This window comes from Cryptotermes secundus, unplaced genomic scaffold (genome assembly GCF_002891405.2).
Source record: "Cryptotermes secundus unplaced genomic scaffold, Csec_1.0 scaffold5, whole genome shotgun sequence".
Classification (NCBI taxonomy): Eukaryota; Metazoa; Arthropoda; class Insecta; order Blattodea; family Kalotermitidae; genus Cryptotermes; species Cryptotermes secundus.
The window spans coordinates 2,785,932-2,808,067 of record NW_019724742.1 but is presented as its reverse complement, the minus strand read 5'-3'; the positions used below and the strand labels follow the sequence as shown (position 1 = coordinate 2,808,067).

General features: G+C 38.8%; 2 protein-coding genes across 2 annotated transcripts in view; one reads left to right on the top strand and one right to left on the bottom strand.

Moving 5' to 3' along the window:
* The first annotated feature begins 28 nt into the window (after positions 1 to 28).
* Positions 29 to 12,310, top strand: LOC111862648 (hydrolethalus syndrome protein 1 homolog). Its single transcript, XM_023848178.2, has 6 exons — positions 29 to 189; positions 276 to 400; positions 828 to 1,070; positions 3,260 to 3,415; positions 5,520 to 5,704; positions 7,637 to 12,310. The coding sequence occupies exons 2-6, from the start codon at positions 304 to 306 to the stop codon at positions 7,691 to 7,693; spliced, it is 738 nt and encodes a 245-aa protein (XP_023703946.1). The 5' UTR covers positions 29 to 189; positions 276 to 303; the 3' UTR covers positions 7,694 to 12,310.
* Positions 12,311 to 17,295: 4,985 nt separating this feature from the next.
* LOC111862645 (viral IAP-associated factor homolog) overlaps positions 17,296 to 22,136 on the bottom strand; it is a 12,228-nt gene continuing 7,387 nt past the window's right edge. The window contains exons 3-5 of the mRNA XM_023848172.2: positions 20,565 to 20,793; positions 19,884 to 20,092; positions 17,296 to 17,909 (exon numbers count right to left, since the gene is read on the bottom strand). Coding sequence (XP_023703940.1) covers positions 17,764 to 17,909; positions 19,884 to 20,092; positions 20,565 to 20,793 — 584 coding nt within the window. The 3' untranslated portion in view covers positions 17,296 to 17,763. The remainder of the gene's footprint in view (positions 17,910 to 19,883; positions 20,093 to 20,564; positions 20,794 to 22,136) is intronic.

Here is a 22,136-nt window from a genome sequence, read left to right as displayed (position 1 = left end):
GTCCCGATGCAGCACGCCGGACGCTGATTGGTCTTGTGGGGTAGTTAGGTCGTTACCGGGGTGAGTGCGTTTTAAATTTAAATGATCGAAGGCGTCGAAGGTGCTTACGGTACTGGCACTCGGTAACTCGGTAATACTGATCATACTGATACAGTGTTGTAAGACGTAGAAGTAAATTGGGTTATTCGGGTAGGTACAGAAATGTAGTATATGTCAATTTGGTTTGATACTCGAAGTTGTGTTTCATCTTTCAATAATGTTTTACATTTTTATAGGCTGTATTGTAATGTAACTTACACAAAAATGACCATAAAACTGGATCCCAAGGAAGTTAAAGCACATCTTCATCGACTAGGATACTGTAACATAACGGGAGAACAATTAAGGGAGTTTATTAAAGGTAATGTAACAACTGGATAATTAAAATGGATGATGGCTGTGGTGTCTTCTTCACTTGGTTTTTCTGAATGGTCCTTCTCACAGTCCTGTACATCTCTGGTGTTCAGGTGTTTGCCAGTCTTCTTTACATTACTTCAGGAAATTTTTGTATGAAGAATATGTGCCATTTCCGCACTTGATTTTTGTAGTGGTTGTGCTATGATCATCTTTACAGACATGTGTTCTGTAAGATACAGAATTTACTTTGTCATATAGTTATTATTAGTGTATCAACGCAAATGCCTAACACACAGAAAGCATCATTGAATTCTTTTTATCATTACTGACACATTATACATTCTATTTTGTACTGTCAGCATAACAAATCTTGCCTGTATAAGGGTTCAGATAATTCTAAGGTCATAAAATCTGTTTTCTTGTTTTTTTAGACTTGAAGAAACTTATTAAATATGATCAGCACCTGTTATGCACATGTAAAGATTCAGCTGAGTTCAGTGAAAGCTCCTACAAAGAAACTTCACTAGAGACACTGAGGACCAGTAACTCAACCTCATCACCCAGTGGAAATGAAAACAGCCATATTGAAAAGTATGGAAGAGATCAGTCTCGCGATACCACAGCACAGAAATGTGTAACTTGTACAAGGTCATTTGCACATAATGTACAGTCAGGTAAGAATCATTATGCAAAGTAGACTGATTGTTAACTTGACAAATTCTTTTCTAGTTGTCATTCTGTAGCATGTGGCATGTGGTGGCATACTTGGTTGAGGCATTATGCTACAAGCTGGAAGGTCGTGGGTTCAAGTCCAAATGAGGTCATTGGATTTTTCAATTGACCTAATCCTTCAAGCTGCACTATGGCCATGGGGTCGACTCAGCCTCTAGCAGAAAAGAGTACAAGGAATCTTCCTGGGAGTAAAGGGTGGCCAGCCAGCGTGCAAGGCTGACAACTTCACTGCCATCCATGAGCTGACTGTCTACGAAATGTGGGAGCCTTGATGTCACACACCCCTTGGGCCTCCTTGACCTGTTGCAGGGACAGCTTTACCTTTCTTTTTACAGTCATTACATTGTTATTGAATTAGTAGTCATGGCCAAATTTAGACTGGAAAAATGAACAGTATACAAGGACTCTTGTCAGTTCCACAGCCTCCAGAAATACAACTTAAACATATTAGTAAGTCAACAAAATCTCTTCAGCCATAGACTTACACTGCCTTTGATACAGATATTTGTAATACTTGTCACTGGTTTCCACTAACTCTGCCATGTTAAATTCAAGCAAGCCAGCACGAAAAAATGAAGCCAGTTGCAATTTTATGATGCTTCATCATGTAAGCATGTTAATCAGGGTGCTGATTTTTGTGGTTCAATTTCGTTGATTTTGTTCAACATTGGTGTTAATTTTTTTACTGAGAAATATTTATGCTAAATCCTCTTAACTCATGGTTATATTCTCATAAACCACAATTTTATATGAAACAGAATGATATAAAGTGGATCAATTTTTGCCTTAAGGAAGTTAAGAAAGAAGTAGGTTATATTTCTTAGACATTCTGTGCCCCCTTAACATGCATTACAATATAAATAATATGAATGTGACAGTAAATACATGTATATTTGGCTATAAATGCATGCAATCAGGTGATGTTTGCAGGTGATGTTTATTTAACATTTAGTGTGGTATTGCTCGATTTTCCAAGGCAATTTATCCCATGAAAACTGTTCGGGAGGTGAAAATTTGTATATTAAAAATGACATTTTCACGTTCTTTTCATGCAAAAGTTGCTGAACTTACAAATTTGTTTGTAGAAGTCAAAATGAAGTTCGTTATGTAAAAAATAGGTACAAATTGACATGCTTTATTGTATTGTAAATTAATAAATTGGGTGTTTGTAAAAGGAGGGTACCTGTGTTGTGGTGACCAATGGCCAAATGTCAACATTAACCATTTGTTTGGGCAAGTAACCCTTCCCTTCGACCATGTTCCTAAAATCTGGGATGAACAATGACATTATAATGAGTTAACACAATATTTTATGGGTCTTTGCTATGAAAACGGTATCAATGTAATAACGAAACAATGTTAACTGGGACGTTAAATGATGATGTTCTGTGTAAGTTTTTACATGGCATTGAGATGAAAGCATGTAGATGGAAGGCTTGTAGTTATGAATTGAAGTTATACATTTTAAAATGTGTTGAAGAAGGTGAAAGTTCTGTATGATTGTTAGGGATGACTCATTTGACTTTCAGCATTTATGTGAAACACAAGGCGAAAATTCTAGAATGAGTGGTAAATTCAGACACTTGCAACATTAATAAACAATCCTGGGCATGGTGTTGTGAGTGTTCAAGTGTGAAACTTTGGATAGATGATGAGATTTAAAACATAAGCTATGATCTTAATAATGAGTTACTCTTTAATGATTTAATATTGTTAACATTTTAGTAATATTATTTATTTTTATAAAAGAATATGAGAGGGTAAAAGGTAAAGTTGTTCCTGTGCTTAACTAATTAAGCACTATGCCATGAAGGCATATGGGGGAGTGGATGTATAGATCCACATTTTCTTGATCTTGGCACTAGCTGGAGGTGTGTGGTCAGCTTCATGCTCCAGCCGCTTTACCCCCGGATTGGATAGGATGGGTGGGCCCCAGAGCCCGTCTGGACAATGTGGAGAAAAGAAAATTCTTGACCCTACCAGGACTTGAATTCTAACCTCTTGGTCATCCAGCCCATAGCCAGTTGCTGTAGCGACTGCGCTATCCTGGCTCAGCAATATGAGAGGGGACACAATAATTGGAATTTTGGGAGCTGCCTCATTTCACTTTCTTACTTCTGTTTGTTATTAGGTGACGGCTCCAGTAGAGCATGTGTGTCGGGTTCTGCAGCTCTACCCAACACAGCAGGAATAACAAAAAAATCAGCACATTTTTCAAAGCAGGAAGAAGCCCAAAAGTTAAAGTCTGTAGAAAACCTTCAAGAATCTGTGAAAGCAAAACATTCATGTGAGTCCTAGTGGTTTATTGTTGATACATTCTCAGAATGGAAACTTGAGAATGTAAGATTTTCCTGAATTGATGGGATTTGAGGTCTTCATGGTGGTGATTATTTTGACTGCAGTCTTCTGGGATTTGATACTGTGTAGTTACCAACATTTCAGGGGAATGTACTGCCTTAATCTTTAGGCAATAGTGAAATGTCTGTAACCTTCCATCAGATTACATAAACATCCAAGAAGACCCCAGTCTTAATTTCAGAGCTTTTGATCATTGTTTTCCAAATTATTTCCATGTATCACCTGTAGCAGTTGCAGAAAATAAGCAGAATTTTTTTTTACTTTCACAGTGCTGCTGTTGATTCAGCTGTTGGACCTTTATGCTGTATGGATGTAGGCAGTGTTGCCAGCATTTTGGAGGCACATGCTGACTCCATCTTGAAATGTGTAGGATGGCGAATTTCTGTGCATATATATATATATATATATATATGGATTTTTGTTTCAAAAGAACCACAAGGAAAAAGTGAGGTTTGGTACCCCACCTGAGCCAGTAGGGACAATGGACAGGGAAAGTTGTGAAATGGCCCTAATAAGAGCCACAGAATGCTAAAAGAAAACATCAGATGCTATTGCATGTCAAAGTGCTCACCGGCTTTAACGTTGCTTAACTATCTCTGCTGTGAGTCGAGCAGCTGGGAAAGCATGAAATCACTGTTGGTTGAGGGTGGGTTTCAGTGGGGATGGGAAGGAAGGACCATGAGGCATGATGTATCATACAAGGAGATGAGTCTAGAAGGTGGATGGTTATGTGTTGGGACTGGACCTGGAACTGTTTGTTAAGAAGTCCTTATAAAGGCCATGGCATGTACCAAATAATTATTCGCAACTGGTCCCCCATCCAGGTGCTTACTATGCATAATGCTGCTTAACCTTTTTAAGGACAAATGTCTTATATATTGACACCCGAGTGACTTGGCAAGTGGCCGAATGTCCAGTACATTGACAGTCGTATATCTTCTTTATGGGGAACCCTTCTGGCACCCTGTGCATGTTCTTAGCCCAAACAAGGCATGGAATTTTACTCAGCAAGGTTTCAACATTATCTTCAGTCCATGCATCAAATTTATGTTCCCATGCATACAGCTGTTCTGATCACATGCAACAATTTGCTGACGGTCAGAACCCAGACAGCAGATGTGTTTTCCTTCTCATTCCCTTTTTGGCATCTGTAACAGTAGGATTGCTTCTAAAGGGTTCTGATGATGGTGGATGACACACAGAATTACTGGGGTTTTGGACTTTTAACATTGTCTGGAATTTTAGGTAATAGAGGACATGATGTTTTGGAAACTGGATGTTTCCATATTCCTTTCTCACCTAAAGACAGAACAGATATGGTTTCCAAAACATTGTGTCCTCTGTTACCTAAAATTCCAGACAATGGGAAAAGTCCAAAACCCCAGTAATTCAGTAGGATTGCTATTCACGCCTGATAAATATACATGGGGGAGGTGAAGTATGTGAGGAGAAATGAAAATTGTTTATGATTTCATTTACTTCACAATTCTCAGTGGCAGATTGTTACCACCCATCTGTAATTTTCTTTGTTTATGTGCATATAAAGCAGTTTTATGAACAGGGAAGAAAAAGTGAGAAAAAGGATAGTGTTGCTACTGAATAAGATAGTACCGTGTTCAGTGTCAGTCAGAGATGAAGCCCCCAACTTGAAGGTTGAAGATGTGATAATGTGCTGCCTGATCAGGGCTATAATACTCAGGTGACAGCTATAGATGGTTATGAAATAATGGTGGAATGATGATTAGTACGGGAAATTGAAGAGAAACTTCAGCTAATACCACTTCATCCTTCACAAATCTCACATGAAGTCACCTGGGATTGAACTGAGGCCCCAAAGTGAGAAGCCAGTATCCATCTGAGCTGTGACACAGCCTCTGATGGAAGTCTTATGGATAAATTTCAGTTATAAAACCAACAGTACTGTTCAACGGTATAGGCATGTTTACTGATAAAATATTCACATATCTGAAATACTCGTACTTATATTATGAACTTTTAGAGAACCTTCAGTGTGCCCCTTTTGTGCTTCACAGTTATACGACCACGGAATATTCAACCAGGGCAACAAGCAGGAGCTCCTAAGCGATGTGACCCAGTAAAGCTGTATCATCATTACCAGGATATCTGGAGACAGCAGAAAGTCCCTGGTGAAGACAATCATTCCAACCTACGATGGTGTATACGTGTGAGAATGCTAGGTGAAGATCCACAGCCTCGTGTGAGTATAACTATTTAGTAGGAAGTCATTTATTTACAAAAGAGCTGTGATTGTAGTTTTGCAGTCAAAGGTTTCTAGAGAAAAATTTTAATCTGCAATGAAAGCATTAACATAAACTGTTAAAATAGTAAGATGAACTCTGTTGCTCATGGATGTATATTTGCTCCCATCATTCTTGTTCTTGTGTTTTTGTCAGAGGAGTTTAATAACTTCAGCATTTAGAGTTATACAGTACAGAATTTTCTTCAGTTTTCTGCCATACACTGTAGTTTCCACATGCAGGGTAAGATGGTAGCTGCATAGTTTGTCAACATGGTAATCCTGCAACATTCTATGTGACCTATTCCCAGAAGCAGAAGTATAAATTATTACCTACTATGCTTTAATTTTAAAATTGCTAACTATCTCTTTGGTAGCTGACTCAAACTGCTAGCATCAAAGCCCACAATTGCATATGATCATGAGTTAGTCCTGTCCACTCTTCACATCAAACTATTGTTTCCTTTAAGATGCACTGTCATGTTATATTGCCATCTCCATCGTTTTCCAAGCGGTTTCCCCACCAAAATTTTGTATGTATTTTTCTTTTGTTCAAGCTGTATGTCCAGTCAATCACCATATTTCCAGGCATCTGGCTCAATCACTGCCCATCAGCAAATGTTGCTGTGTTTCAGCAGTCAGTGATATTAAAATTTCAGGAATTTTATATCCTAACATTTCAAAACTTCTCATAATTGTTTTAGTGATCCTGCAGTCAGTTCAGCTTGATCCAGCATCTGAAACTTTACTGTTCTGGATCTCAATGTAATTACCTGGACACATTGGTTTTTGTGGGTAGAGGCTCCTAGTTCAGTTTTGTTTGTTTTTTTTTTCTTTGGATGGGATGAAACTGAGTCTACTTGGTATGTTGGCCACTAATTGGCCTCTGTATCAGCCCCAGATGATGATGATGATGATGATGATGAATGTGGAGCAGTTGGGGGAATGAGAATTGGCAGGGGAAACTGCAATACTCAGAGAAAACCTGCCCCAGTGGCAGGGCTCAAACCCAGGCTGCTACATTGGGAAGCATGTGACTTGTCACTTGTGTGACAGAGTTGCCGCTGTCATTTTCATGTCACCATAAGAGAAGATTTAAAACTGTAGTTAGTGCACAATTTATTTTTAAAGTGTAAAAGTTGCTCTTCCTTCTGAAATTAAAAGTAACTATATCCCATTGAAGACACACAGCTGTTATACAATTTAGTGTGACTGTTTTTGCAGTATATTCTTCATTTATTGATTTAAACCTTAAGAGTGAACAAATTTACTTTTGTAACTAGAAAATAAGATCTTGTTTGTTCTTTAAGCTTTCTGAAACTACTGACATTCAGCAGATGAAATAGCATAAAAGCCAAGATGTCTTTGTGATCTTCACAAGATGTTAATAAAGTTGTATTGCCCCACAGGAGAGTAGAGAACCAGACTTTTTTTTTGTTGGTATCTTTTATACCATTCTGAATAAGTTTAGCCATTCCCTTTGTAATGAGTATTAAATAATGAACAGGTTATATGTGCCAAATTGCCATCTGTATATACTGTAGTAAATTAAACATTATTTTGAAATGAGTACATTTAGCACACTATATACTTTTGCCTGTAAATCAAGGCTTCTCTAGAACTTATTTTGAATCATTATAGAAATTCCAAGTTGGGGTAGATGGCTATGATTTTTCCAAAAATATTTTAAGAAATGTTTGTCTTCATTTAAAAACAACATTTTCTAATAGAGTAGACCTGGTCAAGCACCTGCTCAGTCTTGGTAGAGAAGTTCGAATACATTGGTGTCTCATTTCCTTTACAATTTTACTTCAAACTGAGTCTGCTGTTTCTTGTACATATTCAGTACTCCTCTGCTGGCTAAATTAATATGTCCTTTCCTTTATCTTTCAGCCCATTTCACGAGCTTCGTCCACAAGAACACTGAGCAGGCAACATAGGGAAGTGTGAATTTTTATCCTTTATGAAACACTGGCATTTTATCTTGTTGGCTTATCTGTTAACTTGGAACTGATGTCGGAAAGGCATTACTTGTAAATGTCTGTCATCCTAATTAGACAGTTTATTTTCCATGAACTGACAACTGTATTAGAAGTATATAATTATAAGACAGTACTCAAGATGAGAAATACTACATAATATATTTATCTTCTGAAACATTTATTTTTATTTGTGCATCAGCTTTTTTTCCTCACAAATGCTGAATTCTGGTATTGGTAAACTCAGTGTCCCAGCAGTGAAGCAAAATGTCAAATGTGTATATGCAAAAATTATGTAGCTTACATGAGGGTAGACGTTAAAAAAAATATTTGAACTATATTGTGATATGACGCCTGAAAGCAGGAGGAGATGACCATTGCTAGGCAATGGTTAAGTAGATACATTCTTATGGCAATGAATAAGCACACAACAATTTAGGAACTGCTGGGTGTGGTGTTTTCCATGTGGTCCAACTTACAGGAGGACTCAGTTGGAGTCACGGAACAAACAAAAATTTGGTCATGGATCCTGTCAGGACCTGAAACCAAGAATGACTGTGTTGTTGAGGGCCAGCAGTTTACTGCTATGCTAGTTACAAGACAAAAATATGGTCAAGGGTCTCACAAAGCCCAGAGCCAAGAATGACTGTGCTGGCAAAGCCAGCAGCAAATTAACCAACCTACAGGACCGCAGGGAATCGTGACAGAAAAATGTGGTCACAGAACCTGAAACCAACAGTGACTGTGCTAGTGGAGGCCAGCAGCACTTTACCAGACAGACAGGACTGTGGGAATAGAGAACCAGCTAACAACTGTCAGTCAGTCATGGGACAGAACCAAGAATGACTGTCTTGGATGAAAGCTAGCAACAACTTTCTGGTCTGGACTGCACTTGGTGGTTAACAGTCTGTTGCTAGCCAGCAGGGACAGGAGCTGTTGAGCACAGAAGCAGTAAAAGAAGCTTCTACCAAGGAATGATTAGTGAAGAAATAGCAGTTATTTGCAGCTGTCATTATTTGTGGATCATGTAGATCACTGAGAACGTTATAACTGATGAGTACCATCTTCTGGGATATAACTTCACATAGTTATTGAAAGTCAACCGACTTCAGGTTTTGAATAAGCCAAGCAAGATACCAGAATGCAAGCAGGTTGCAAGCCAACCATCAAGATGGAGGTGATGGTTCGTCTGAAACGTGGGCTGAATTTAAACGGACTACACAGCGTTATATCCCAGAAGATAGTACTCGATCATAACCACTGCTGTGGAAACCTCAAATCCTACATAGTGTTGTGTTTGTAGATATGAGTCATAAATGTTCAGTAGCTTCAGTAGTCGGTCCAAACCCTGTGTCTAGTCACTAACACATAATAATACTGACAATATTTTGAAACATAAAATGCCATCCCATTTCCCCTAACATATTGTGACATGTAGACCCATTGCCGAGTAACAGCTGGGTAAACAAGGAACAGTACAACAGCCATTGGTCAGGTTTCACATGGTATTATTATAAACGGGGTTTGGGTTGATTATCGGATTTACTGGACACTTAAAGAACTTGTGACAGTTTCACTGAGTTACTCCAAAGATCACTAACTACAGCACACACAAAGTCTTGAGGCTATGAAGCTGATAATGAAGGTTATCGGTCAGTCCACAGGAAACAAACTTCCGATTCTTTATTCTTTCATCCAGACTGAAAAGCTACAGGCGATAACAAAGCAAACACACCAGAATTGTTGCATATATTTCCTAACCTGTCTGTTTTTACCTGTCCTACAGCTTTCTGCCCAGGAATGGGCTGCTTCTTTGAGAAGCCCATCTGGTCTATCCTATAGGTAACCAAAGTGGCAGAGAGCAACTGTTGACTGTTTACTCAGGAGCTAAAATCCTAAACCTTTACAGTAGTCAGATACATGTGCATCAATGCCAATGTGGTATCATTCTGGTAGATGAAGATATACCATTTCAAATGAACTACAGCTGTGCCTGATTTTTTGAGATCTCCAGGTCCTCACCATAGTTAGAATTGTTGATACAAACACTAAGCAGGATTGTCCTATGTGACATATTCTGCCCAAGCAAACAGGAGGTGCTGAAGTATAACTTGACCAGAGAAGGCAAGTTCCAGTTACCACTACTCTCTGATCCCATTTGATCTAAGATGAGACTGGCCCAAGGACTGTCACTGTTCTTTCTGAGACACTCTCACATCCAAAGGTTAATAACTGTGTACTGTGTTACGTGTACACCAATTGGTAGGCAATGTGTTGACAGACAAGTTCCCATGAAGACAGATTCTTGGTAAACAGCACATTGCTAGGTCATGCAACAATAGAGGAAGCCATATTTTCTGTTTGCAGTGACATCACAACAGTGGATAGTGATCATGTGACGTGTTTTTTATAGATCTGACCGATGCACCAATAGGCTTGCTGGATAGCAATCATGTAATTTATGTTAACTGTAGGTCCATGTCCGTTCCTTGGCCATATAAGTAAAGCAGTTACAAGTTATGAATAATAACTGCAGAAGCAAGCAAACAAGTAAGGAGATAGCCATGGGAAGTTCGTAGTTGAAGAATTATAAGTTGGCCTGTGAAGACTTAAGCGTGATAGAAGATTTCGTTTATATGTAATATTTGCAATGTGTGATTCGGTGACTTTTATAGTTTGTTATAAACTCATGAAGACTAGTGCAAATCAACTGAAGAGATTAGTGTGGAGTGATTGTACATTCTGTAAAGCAGCAGTAGTGTAATTAACTGTAGTTATGACCTGTAAGTGGTTAATAAATATGATTACCAATCCAAACCCACGTCTTAGTCACTTTGACACGTGACAACCATATACAAGTGATGTCGGTACAGCCATTACATAGTTGACAAATACTGTACACTAGACAGAATAAAATTCAAAACATTTTTGAGTCAATCACATTTATTTAATCACTTAATATAGAATATAAAATTATGTAAATCAATAAAGACACAAATGAACTCTCCAACAATCTATACAACAGTGGTTCACAACCTTTCTGACATAATATTTCCCTTTTACTTTTCACCAAACACCCCCAGCATTTACAGATATAAATTTAACAATCTGCACTCCTATTAATATTATTCCTCACAATGGCCCAGCCCATAATTATTTTATCAATTTTGTGTGTATTCCACACAGGTCAGAATGTACAAGCTGAGCTGCTATTTGTTACATCATTAGCTGGGTTGACTGAACATTCCACTCCATGGATTAGTGCTTCATGCCAAAATGTATCACACACATAAATATTTGCTTTTAGGACCATGTCTCTCCTGGTTTCCATCTAAGAAAGGAAGAAAGTAACTTTTGAAGTGGGCTGCAATGCCCTCTCAAAAAGTGAAAATGTCTTAAGCCTCCTTAACTAATGCACAATAGAAAAATACTGTCAATCCAAAGAACACTTAGATTCTAAAGAGCTGTCATGATGGAGTTTAACACTCGGAATTACATGGTTTTTGGACTTTGTTCATAATTTGCAATTCTAAAAGACTAGAACTAAAAGAACTAGTTAGAATATTCAACAATGAACAAAGTCCAAAAACCAAGTAAATCCAAAGAAAACTGTAGCAGCACATACCAAATAATGAAATACTGCTCAGTAGTTTCATATTCAGACACTGGGAAACTATTGCCTTACTGCCCTGTACCAAAAATGTGAATAAAAATATAAATTTTAAAATGAAAATGTTGCATGGTGACCTTTACTTGGCAATGAATAGGGCTAACAAATGTTAAAGTCTGACATCCTATTTTTACTCTCATATAGTTTTATGAGGAGGTATTGTGATGGTGAGAGACATCAAGCCAAGATTTCAATGCATCCACATATTCTGAGCCACCTTGATTACAAAAAGTGGTTCGTGGTGTGCCACCAGTCTGTATGTATGGATGTGCACCTCACTAGTGCCCGGCTGCATGGAGGGATTTTATTCATATTGTCACATGTTAGTGACTACACATGGGGTCTGAATTTGTAACTGAAATGCACTCACTATATATTGCTACACCACATTTCCTATTCTTTTCATTTTGTTATGTCTTCCATAGTTGCTGCAAGGCAGTGCCTTCTAACAGTGGAAATTCCTGTGTTTCCATGTTTATAGCTAGTCACCAACTATGAGCAATGCTTCATGACTGACTTAGCATAGCAGTAAATTTCTGCTGGTCCTTGCCAGCATAGTTATTCTTGGTTTCAGGCCCCACTGGGACTCATCATATTTTTGTCCATTTCAAGTCCAATTTATGTGTTTACTGAGTCATCACTTAGCAACAGTGGCCTCTTCTGGTTCCGTTATTTCAGCTTTCAGCTGGCATGTCACATTCAGAATTCAAGATTATCCATCATAGGCTGGTGCCTGGTGAATACAAACATTCCAGCTCTTGAAAATGACTCTAATGATTTTAACTAAATTTCAGTAATTTATGGAGACAGTCTTCATAAATAAAGCTGCATAGGTGATTTGTGAGAGCCGGGATAGCACAGTCGGTATAACAACTAGCTACTAGCTGGATGGCCGGGGTTAGTTTGAATACCTGTGGGGTCAAGAATTTTCGCCCTGTCCAGACTGGCTCTGGGGTCCATCCAACCTCCTATCTAATGGGTACCAGGGGCTCTCCCTGGGGGTGAATCAGCTGGGGCATGAAGCTGGCCACTCGCTTCCAACTAGTGCCAAGATCAAGAAAATATTGCTCTAAAAATCCACTCCCCTGTACGCCTTCATGGCATAGTGCTTAATTAGTTAAGCACGGGGACAATTTTACTTTTACTTTTATAGGTGATTTCTTCAGGAAAATAACACTATGTGCACTACAGGCTCACACACAAAACATCAGTTTCGTCAAAATCAGCTTTATTAGGCAGACTGATTTTGTCGTGTATTCAGCAACCAAAGGCTGTGCCACAGCTGAAGTGGTTAGTTGCTGGCTTCCCACTATGGTGGCCCGGGTCTGGTCATGTGGAATTTGTAGTGGGCAAAGTGGCGCCGGGGCAGGTTTTCTCCAAACACTTCAGTTTCCCTTGCCAATCTTCATTCCACCAACAGCTCCACAGTCACCCTCATCTATCATCTGGGGGTGGTACAGTAGGCCAGTAGTGGCCACAGCACAAAGTGGACTCAGTCTCACCCCACTAAGAATAATTCAGCAACAAACAATCAATTTTCCTTCCAATGTGACATAGTCAAGGTCAATGTTATATGAGTAGGTATATGTACAGTCTTTGCATCGATATTTTAATATCTTGATGAATAATTCTGACAGGCACTTACAAAAGAGTTGCTTATATCAGGTAAGAATAAAAACTGATTACAGTAGGCCCTTGTTATACCGTGGATTCAGACATACCATGCTTTTGATCATGTCCACAGTATGTTTTATGTCATACAAATTCTATGAAATGTTAATTGCAGTATAAGACTTTACTGCAACATTCCTTCCTGTAGTTTGCAGGCAACAGAGGAAAGCTCCAGAGTCCACTATGAACAGGCTGTATGTTTCTCTAACCTTGGGATTACTTTATTCACACAGCAAAATTGACTGAACACCCCCTCTACCTGCTTGACCAGTCTGAAATGTGCCTTAAATTTCATACATATAGTATTTCAGTCACTGCATACATAATAACAGGAATTCCAAAATTAGGTAAATGTTAATTTAACTTATGACATGGGAAGTCACACTGTCCTCAAACATAAAAACTTATTTCCTTTTCTCATGGCATCACACCCCCTGGAACTTTCTCATTCCTACCCAGGTGGACCCCCCCCCCATTTGGGAACCACTGCTGTATAATAATATACATGCCACTACTGGATAAATTCAGTAAACTAAAGTAAGTAAACAAAATAAATGCAAAGTGACATCATTTGTGAACTCTACAGACATTATATGCCTCATTACATGTTCTAAATTCATTCTTGTGATTGTGACAAGAACACACTGTACAACATATCAAAATAAATAAATATGCTAGATTTGAGGTTCTTACAGGACTGACTATGAAGAGTACAGTCTCTGGGGCTTCAATGCCATGTACTTCGAAGAAAGCTTGATGTTTCTACTGCCTCCAACAATAAACCAAGCAAAAACTACACAGCATTACAACCATGGGGACTGTACACTAAAAAAATAAATATAATTAAAAAAATATCATTTTAGTAATAATCCAAAGAAAGACATTAATATTCTGTTTGTTACGAGTGTACTCAGAAAACAATGGACATTGGCTGGTCACTAGATTGGGAGGCAGAGGGCCCTGAGGAGTCTACTTATTGTCTGCCTTACACCATCTGAATTTTACTTATGAACAACTCTGTTTGTGACTACAGAATATAACAATAAGGCAAGTTGCAACACATATGCCTGCTTTGAAGGAAGACTGCCTCTTATGATCCATTATAGTCATGATGGCTCCATGAAAAGGGAAGAATTGTAATTAAGTTTTCTTGTGCCTTTGTCATGATGGAGACACAGACAATCTCTAAAACACTGGATACTCATTCCATCTTCATGAGGCTGTGATGGTGCAAGAAGACTTCACTGCAACCAGTCAATATGAAAGCTATAAATCATATACAGGGATATGTTATTTCAACTGTACACTTGTCAGTTCTTCAGAATTTACAGTAGGTTTAGTCAGCTTTGTTGTATTTCACAAGGGTTGAAACATGTTGTGAACAAGAAAGAAAAATAAAGAACCATACTTTTTAAATATTTATGAGATGGTTATTATGTAACCTACAGAAAGACTAAAACAGGATTCAGTTCTATAAAATGTTAACAGATTGATATGACAGCACTAAGAGAGCTGGAAAACATTTCATTGCAAGTTTTATTAGTTCTGAATGTGACTTACATTTTATGTTTCCTGATAACAAAACATATTAGGAAAAAAGAGATGAGAGAAAACACATGTTAATTCAGGGACTAACACCACAGCACTGAAGATGTTACATACTGAACAGTGTAGATAGGCAGACAGTAGTGCAGTCATGCATGTGGCATCTGTCTCTGTGACTGCTAGTGCCAAGGTCTGAAAAACTGATCTCTTTCAGCAGCTTGGGCACTATACAAAGTACATTTACTGTACTTGTAAATATTTCCACTACAGCTTATTTAATATAACCACAGCTATCCTCCATATCATCAGCCAGGATAGTGCAGTTGGTATAACAACTGGCTATGGGCTGGATGACCAAGGGGTCAGAATTTGAGTCCCAGTGGGGGCAAGAACTTCTACTTCTCCATGTCGTCCAGACCAACTCTGGGGCCCATTCAACCTCCTATGCAATGGATACTGGGGACTCTTTCCCCAGGGGTAAGGCGGCTGTGGTGTGAAGCTGACCACTCATCTCCAACTATTGCTGGGGTCAAGAAAACGTGGGTCTATACATCCACTCCCCCTTACATCTTCATGGCACAGGGACATCTTTACCTATTACACTCTGGTTACAACTCTGAGCAACTTGCATTCTAAGGAGACGATTCCGCATTCAGTGAATCAGTATTTGCGAAACTAACACGCACCCACAACTGTATTATTATTCAGTAAGTGTTGAATGTGAAGTCACTTATTGCTCTGAAGAAGCAAGGCAAGTGCATGTGGACAGATCCTCCAGCTGAACATGATCTTCCAGGCAATCATCATTCCATACATCCTAAATGTCCCATTGCCCCAGTAAATGTGCTCCAAACTATGTTTTTACCTACCATTTCTGAAACACCCACAAATGTCTTGTTCAAAGAGCTCATCACCAAGCAACTTATCATGGAACTGCAAAAATCCCAACTTCCACCCATTGTGAAATAAGTTCACTGGCACCCAACCACACATAACATGTCAAATGTCTGAACATATGAAAAGGGATAGACAATTATAACACTATGAAGATGATCAGAAAATGAAGTGAACAGAAGAAAATTGAAGAAATAGGTCAAGGAACAATGGAGAATTATACAACATACTGTATTGTGCAGACCTGTTGCTGGGTAATGGTCGCGAAATGCCNCCGTCATCTTTCGGTAGACTGTAAGGAGGCCCCCCCCCCCCAAAAAAAAAAACGCTGTGGCCTGTAGTCTGCAAGCAAACTATACCAACCAAGCGACTGTAAAGAATCAAGACTACTAGCAGAACTGGCAAGCCTACAGGTGAACAAATTAAAAATAAGTCTTATCCAGATCATAGCATATGCTGGTAATGCTCTCTGTTTTCACACACACATTACTAGGACCTCTGTAAAAAGTTTACATTCATGTGCTTTTTTCTCAAAATAAAGTATACATGACACAAATTCATTTCCCACATTTTCCACTGTAAAAAAAAAAAAGTAAAGCTAAGCTATCCCTGTAACAGGCCATGGAGGTCCATAGGGTTGTGAGATGTTGAAGGTCTCACATTTTCTATACAATCGGCTCATAGATGGCGGCAAGTTTGTCAGCCCTATGCGCTGGACGCCCTTTACCCCAAGAATATTCCTCGTACTCATTTCTGTTAGAGGCTGAGTTGACCCCCGGGGCCATAGTGTGGCTAGATGGATTAGGTCAATTAAAAAAAATCCAATGATGTCATCGGGACTTGAATCTGTGACCTTCCGGCTTGTAGCATAGTGCCTCAACCAACTATGCAACCAGAACCCCTTCCATTTCTGAAGAGAAATTAAACGCTTTTCAATCTTGAATTAAATACTTTGTACTTTACTGACATCCCCCTCCATATTTCAATAGTACCTGCTGCACCATTTTCCCACAAAACTTGGATACTGAGCTTACAGCACTGAAAAAAGGCATGGAAGAGAACAAGTGAGAAAAACTCAACAACTACTGTACAGATTTAAAAGTTTGTGGTGATGATGCTGTATTAATACAATTATTGACCTCTTGGACATGATCCATCAACCTGTTTCTTTATTTAAAACAACATTTTTGGAGACTAGACTCAGACTCCATTCTCAGTTGAGCCCAGGGATGATGCTTAGCTCTGTCGAATGGGCCCAACTGAGTAGACTTTTCACCCGAGGACAGGAAGAGTTCAGTTTGCAAAACCTTCTTTTAAATAAAAAACAGAATAACAGATAATGTCCAAAAAAAAACAGTAACTGAACTGCTGTATATTTGGACTATTTCAAGCGTCAATAAGTGACATTTAAAGTTTCACTGTATTTGAGTTACATCTGCAGGAGAAAATGATATTTATGTACACCATGTTAACAGCTCAGATGTGCTCAGAAGTCACACACACAGTAAACTGTAGGTGACTGGATTGGCATGTTTCAGATAGCAATATGATTTCCATTGCCTTACAACTTTTTTGGGGGCACGTGGTAGCATAGTTGGTTGAGGCACTGCTACAAGCCAGAATTTTGTGGGTTCGATTCCCATCGAGATGCATTTTTTCTTCAATTTACATAAGCTTTCCAGCTGCACTATGACCATGAGGTCGATTCCGCCTTTAACAGAATTGAGTACCAGGAATTTTCCTGGGGGTGTAAGGGGTGGCTGGCGCATAAGGCTGACAACCTTACTGCCATCTGTGAGCCGATTTTCTATAAGATGTGGGAGCCCTGACCTCTCACAACCCTATGAGCCTTCACAGCCTGTTAGAAGGATAGCTTTAACTATTTTATACAAGTTCTTTGTCATTGAAATGCACTGTAAAGATTTTGTTCAGCACCAATGGAGTTAGCCTCATGATAAAACAGCAACATGTGTACCATGCTGCAGCATTTGGCAAGCTGGGCTATAACACAAAGCAGTAAGTTTTACTGCATTGATCTGTTTAAAACATCATTCCCATAATCCACAAAATAAGTTTTGCAAATCTCCTTGGAAAAATGCACCCTTGTGCGGTTAGATTACTGTAATTTTGGTCCTTTAAAGAGGGTCAACAAATTCCGTGCACAAAACTGGCACTAACAATAACAGAGGGTAAAGGTGGACTGTTCTTCCTGCATTGCTATCAAAACACACATGCCACAGACATGAACCAGCTCCACAATTCTACTTCAGTTGCCAATCATCATCATCACTCAAGTCATCATCATTATGCTTAAGCTTGGAGAAGAGCACGTCTCTCACTTTGGGTCGAGGGTCTTCATCCAGTTGTGTGGGGACAGCTCCAGATTGCCCAAGAATCCACTCCAGTTCTGTAAGCAAGAAATTACATCTGAGAGGCTGTACATTAAAGAAACATACCTAAGTCAATTTTAAAAAGAATAAAAGCAGATATTAACCTTCCAAACATCAGATTTTAAATTGCCTAGTGGTACTATATGTATGAGTTTACAGGTGGAGTATTTAAATTTTACTACAATATTTCAGTAAGTATGGTACATAAATTCACAAAATAAATAGTAATTTAATCTAACAGTAAATCAAATAATGCAAAAATTAAATTCTGTTAATGCAGTTAATTTTTCCAAGATAATAAACATTTATAACATTTCTTTTACTTACTTTCTAATTACAGAGTTCTGTTTCTGATCAGAGGTCACTGTCTGCTGTATTTTTTACAGCTGCAGCTTTGTGTGAGTTTAAGAATTTTTGTTCACACAGAAACCAACCTTACATTTTAGGCACTTCCAGAACTTCCTGTAATCCCACATTCCGAACACAGTTATTTTTCTGTAACAGGTCACTGTCTTGTGAGATTTCAAATTCTTACAGCAGGGACCATGAGGAGTACTATATTATGGGACGTAATGCTGTGTAGTGTGGAAGAAATTTATCAATGTTTCGGAAAGACAGGGAGGGTACAGGAGTAAGCCAGGTAGACAGGGACCCAGAAAATGGAAGCAACAGTAACTTCTGCCAGACTACACTGCATGACATCCTAGAAGATGGTACTTTTCAACTGCCAGTTCCACCCAGTCCACTGGTTTGGTGGCTTATCTAATGGCCCCTATGGACAAAGATGCTCTAAAGCTCACGCCAGCATGTTCCACTCTAAACACAGATAAAATTCTCTATGTGAAGTTTTCATACCATAATAGGAACAAAGAAAAATATAACTGTTCAAAACTGCTGGATCTAATACATGAAAGAAGAGTTTTCTAATTCACTTCCATGTGTGATGGTTGCCAGGATAACTGTGTGTCATCTCATTCTCCCTTACTCACATAACCCATGCACTGGCTGTACTGTTACTCTAAGTCAAACTGACTACTGTGGCCCAGTGTGCAGCTCTCTTGCCTTGGTGTTCATGGGTTTCCAGTTTCAAACCTCAACCTAGAGACAGGGAGGGGGTCTCAAAACCCTATGGGCCTCTACAGCTTGTTACAGGGATATTTTTACCTTTTCTACCCAGAAAATTATTACACATCTCAGATATCTCGAACACTGTTCACTGGGCCTTAAAATGTACTAATTTAATGAATGCAACACAGACTGTGACAGTTTCTTAGCCAGTCTTCACAAGTTATGAAGACAGTGAATCTGAAATGCAATTTTTACTGTGAAGTCAGAACATAGTGTGTGAAGTAAGTTTTCGGCTCAGAGAATCAACAGATCTGGCACCGATTTTTTTTTGTGTAGTTCCTATGTCTTACCCTTTTCTGAATTTGGAAAGCATAATGCCCCATTCCCAGTTCAAAACATACATTCCATTACAGGTTTTTCTCTGCTGGTCTCACTCAGTCTACCGATAGCAGTAAGAGGAATCTCCCCAAAGGCACTTCCCCTCAAAAGTAGATTCCTCTATTCTTGTCAGGTGGGAAAAGAGGAGAGCAGCAAGAACCAAAACCTTGCACTGGAAAAATCAGAAAAATACATTACAACAAGTTATACATGCATATTCTAGGAAACATCTGTCCCTGCAGCTGAAATGACAGCCAAGATATGCCATCAAATGGTTCAAAGGGCATTACAATTAAAATTTAAATGAAAGAGAGACCTATGGGATAACTCACAATAAACTAGTTTTGCCAGGTACTGGAAAACATTGCAGGGAGAGGAAAGAGATGGCAAGAAACTGAAAAGATAAATTATGGGAAGAAAGAAGACAGCTGAGGCTTATAGCTTATGCGTGGGTAGGAACCGCAGATCTCGGTGTTGCCTAACGAAGAACACAGCAGCAAGTGGTGGCAGGTCGATGCCGACTTCTGATATTTATACACACTCACCATCCACAGTCAGATTCATGCCTCGGAACTCATGGGGCCCTACAAGCTGCTTCTTGAGGTCACCTTCGAAGTATATAAATATGGCTGGCAAGTTACTGTCAGGAAAGTTTGGGATGCAAGTTGTCGAGACGCTCTTCAGGAACTTAGTGGTTGGGAACTTCACAGACAACTGCGACAAGTGTTGGTTGAGCAGTGAACACAATGGGATCCTGCACAGACATAATACTCATGTTAGTTAAATGACCAGAACAGCAACCTGTTAAACGACCGCTTGCTGCATTCAAGCTCATGGTGACCTCAACCTTCAGCTGGATGGAATTACATGTCAATTGTCTTCATGAAATGTGATGTCTGAAGTTGTGACAGTGGTGACTACGGACAATACTCTTTCTGGGATGTGATGTGATGTAGTCTAGACCCTGCAAAGGGTGCCAACCTAATAGGCTACATGGTGCTACATCCCAGAAGACAATAATCCTCACTGTCTTTCACAACAATGACAGACTGGATACAGGACTTGTGGAAGATAAAAAACACAGAAGCTCATTCTTGTTAACATGAAATATTGAGCCACTGTGTCAAAATTAACAAAAGACATGAGTATGCACATCTCCTCTATAGCACAGGGTAAGATCTGACATACAAAGGGTACAACTAGCAGGATGAATCAAGCAGTCTCACCCTTGCTTGAAGAGATGCAGCACAACCCACACACCTTCGCCTGCATTGTTCACATGTTCCACATAGTCTTCTGCACTGATCTCCCTCACCTCACCAAAGCGAGCCTTTGCTGCTTCAGCTTTCATCTGGGTGATGCGTTTTTTGCGATATTCAAGGATCACTTTCTCATCCTCTTCATCCTCCAGCTCATCAAGTTCATCAAGGGACAGTCTTTCCAGCTGTTGGGCACCTGTACAATTACAGAAATTTCTGTTTCAATAATGTTCATATTCCTCAACACAACAAACTGAATATTTTCAACTTTTGCTAAATATGTCTCTTAGTGGCAGCTTCATTCCATTAAAGAAGCGTGTAAATGAAATAGATGAAATATAATTTTGTTACATATGTAATAACGGGTGAATGAAGTAAATTTTTTAACTGCCACATTGTAACACAGAATCTGGATGTGAATTTTAAGCATTAAAAAGTCAATCACAAGTATAACTTCACTGATCCATCAAGTTTACACACCAAAAATGAGGAACAGATCTAGCAGTTGGGCAGATGGCAAGACAAGAAGCAGCAAGGCACTGTGTGTCAATATATGGCGCCTTGCCAGACCAAATTTATAGGGCAGTCAACTCAACAAAGGTCCTTTCACTGCCATTTTGTAAATGATCAAACACTAACTGCCACTGTACACTGAAATGTAATGTTCCAGTTTTCCTTCACGAATAAACCTTGTATGAAAGTCAATAAATATTATAAAATACATAATAGAAAATGCCCATAAAATTCTCTGGGTCACCCATTAAAATCCAAGTACTGTAAGTTTTAATTTTAATTTCATGCATCCTGCCATGTTACAATATATACAACCTTTTATTTGCTGTGTTGTGACGGTCAAATAAAGAGGTTGTATATACTGTAAGTTTTCTTAATCATTGCTTCCATCAAAAATCTTCTATACCATTATGGTCATTTTGAATTTTCAATGTATGTTACTGTCAACATATTAAAATGAATACTCCACAATGAAATTATTAAAATGTATAAAATGATCACATACTTCTGTGTTTTAGCATCCTGTTGCAGTTGTTTAACTTAATGTCCATGTATTTATCATCTGTCAATATTTCAACACTTGTGAATAAACAAGTGTTGCAATATTGGTGGATCTACAACAGTAGATCCAATTTTACTCTCACGATAACCATAACACGATGAGAAGAAAGTACATTTATACCATTATCTTTAAGAGAATATATAAGTAATTTGCAACATTCATTCATTAATGGCCCTGCAGCTCTTTGTTGGGCCCTAGCCTCTTTCAGTACTGCAATCGTTTTTACATAGACAGTAGAACTCCTTGGACAAGTGACCAGCCTTTTCATTGGTTGCTACCTATACACAGGACAATACAGATACAGAATAAATGCACACAGACATCGATCACTTGAGTGGAATTCAAATTCACGACCTCAGTGTTCGAGCGAGCAAAGACAGTTCATGCCTTATACTATGGAGCCATTGTGATCAGCAATCTGTAACATCTACAACTGTCTCCTTCACCTCTCTCTCTCTCTCTCT

Bases quoted from the DNA above. Each gene is read 5' to 3' on its own strand.
- LOC111862648 (XM_023848178.2), top strand. From the start codon at position 304: ATGACCATAAAACTGGATCCCAAGGAAGTTAAAGCACATCTTCATCGA. The intron at 1,071-3,259 runs GTAAGAATCATT...GTTTGTTATTAG, and splicing joins TGCACATAATGTACAGTCAG to GTGACGGCTCCAGTAGAGCA. The intron at 3,416-5,519 runs GTGAGTCCTAGT...TGTGCTTCACAG, and splicing joins TGTGAAAGCAAAACATTCAT to TTATACGACCACGGAATATT.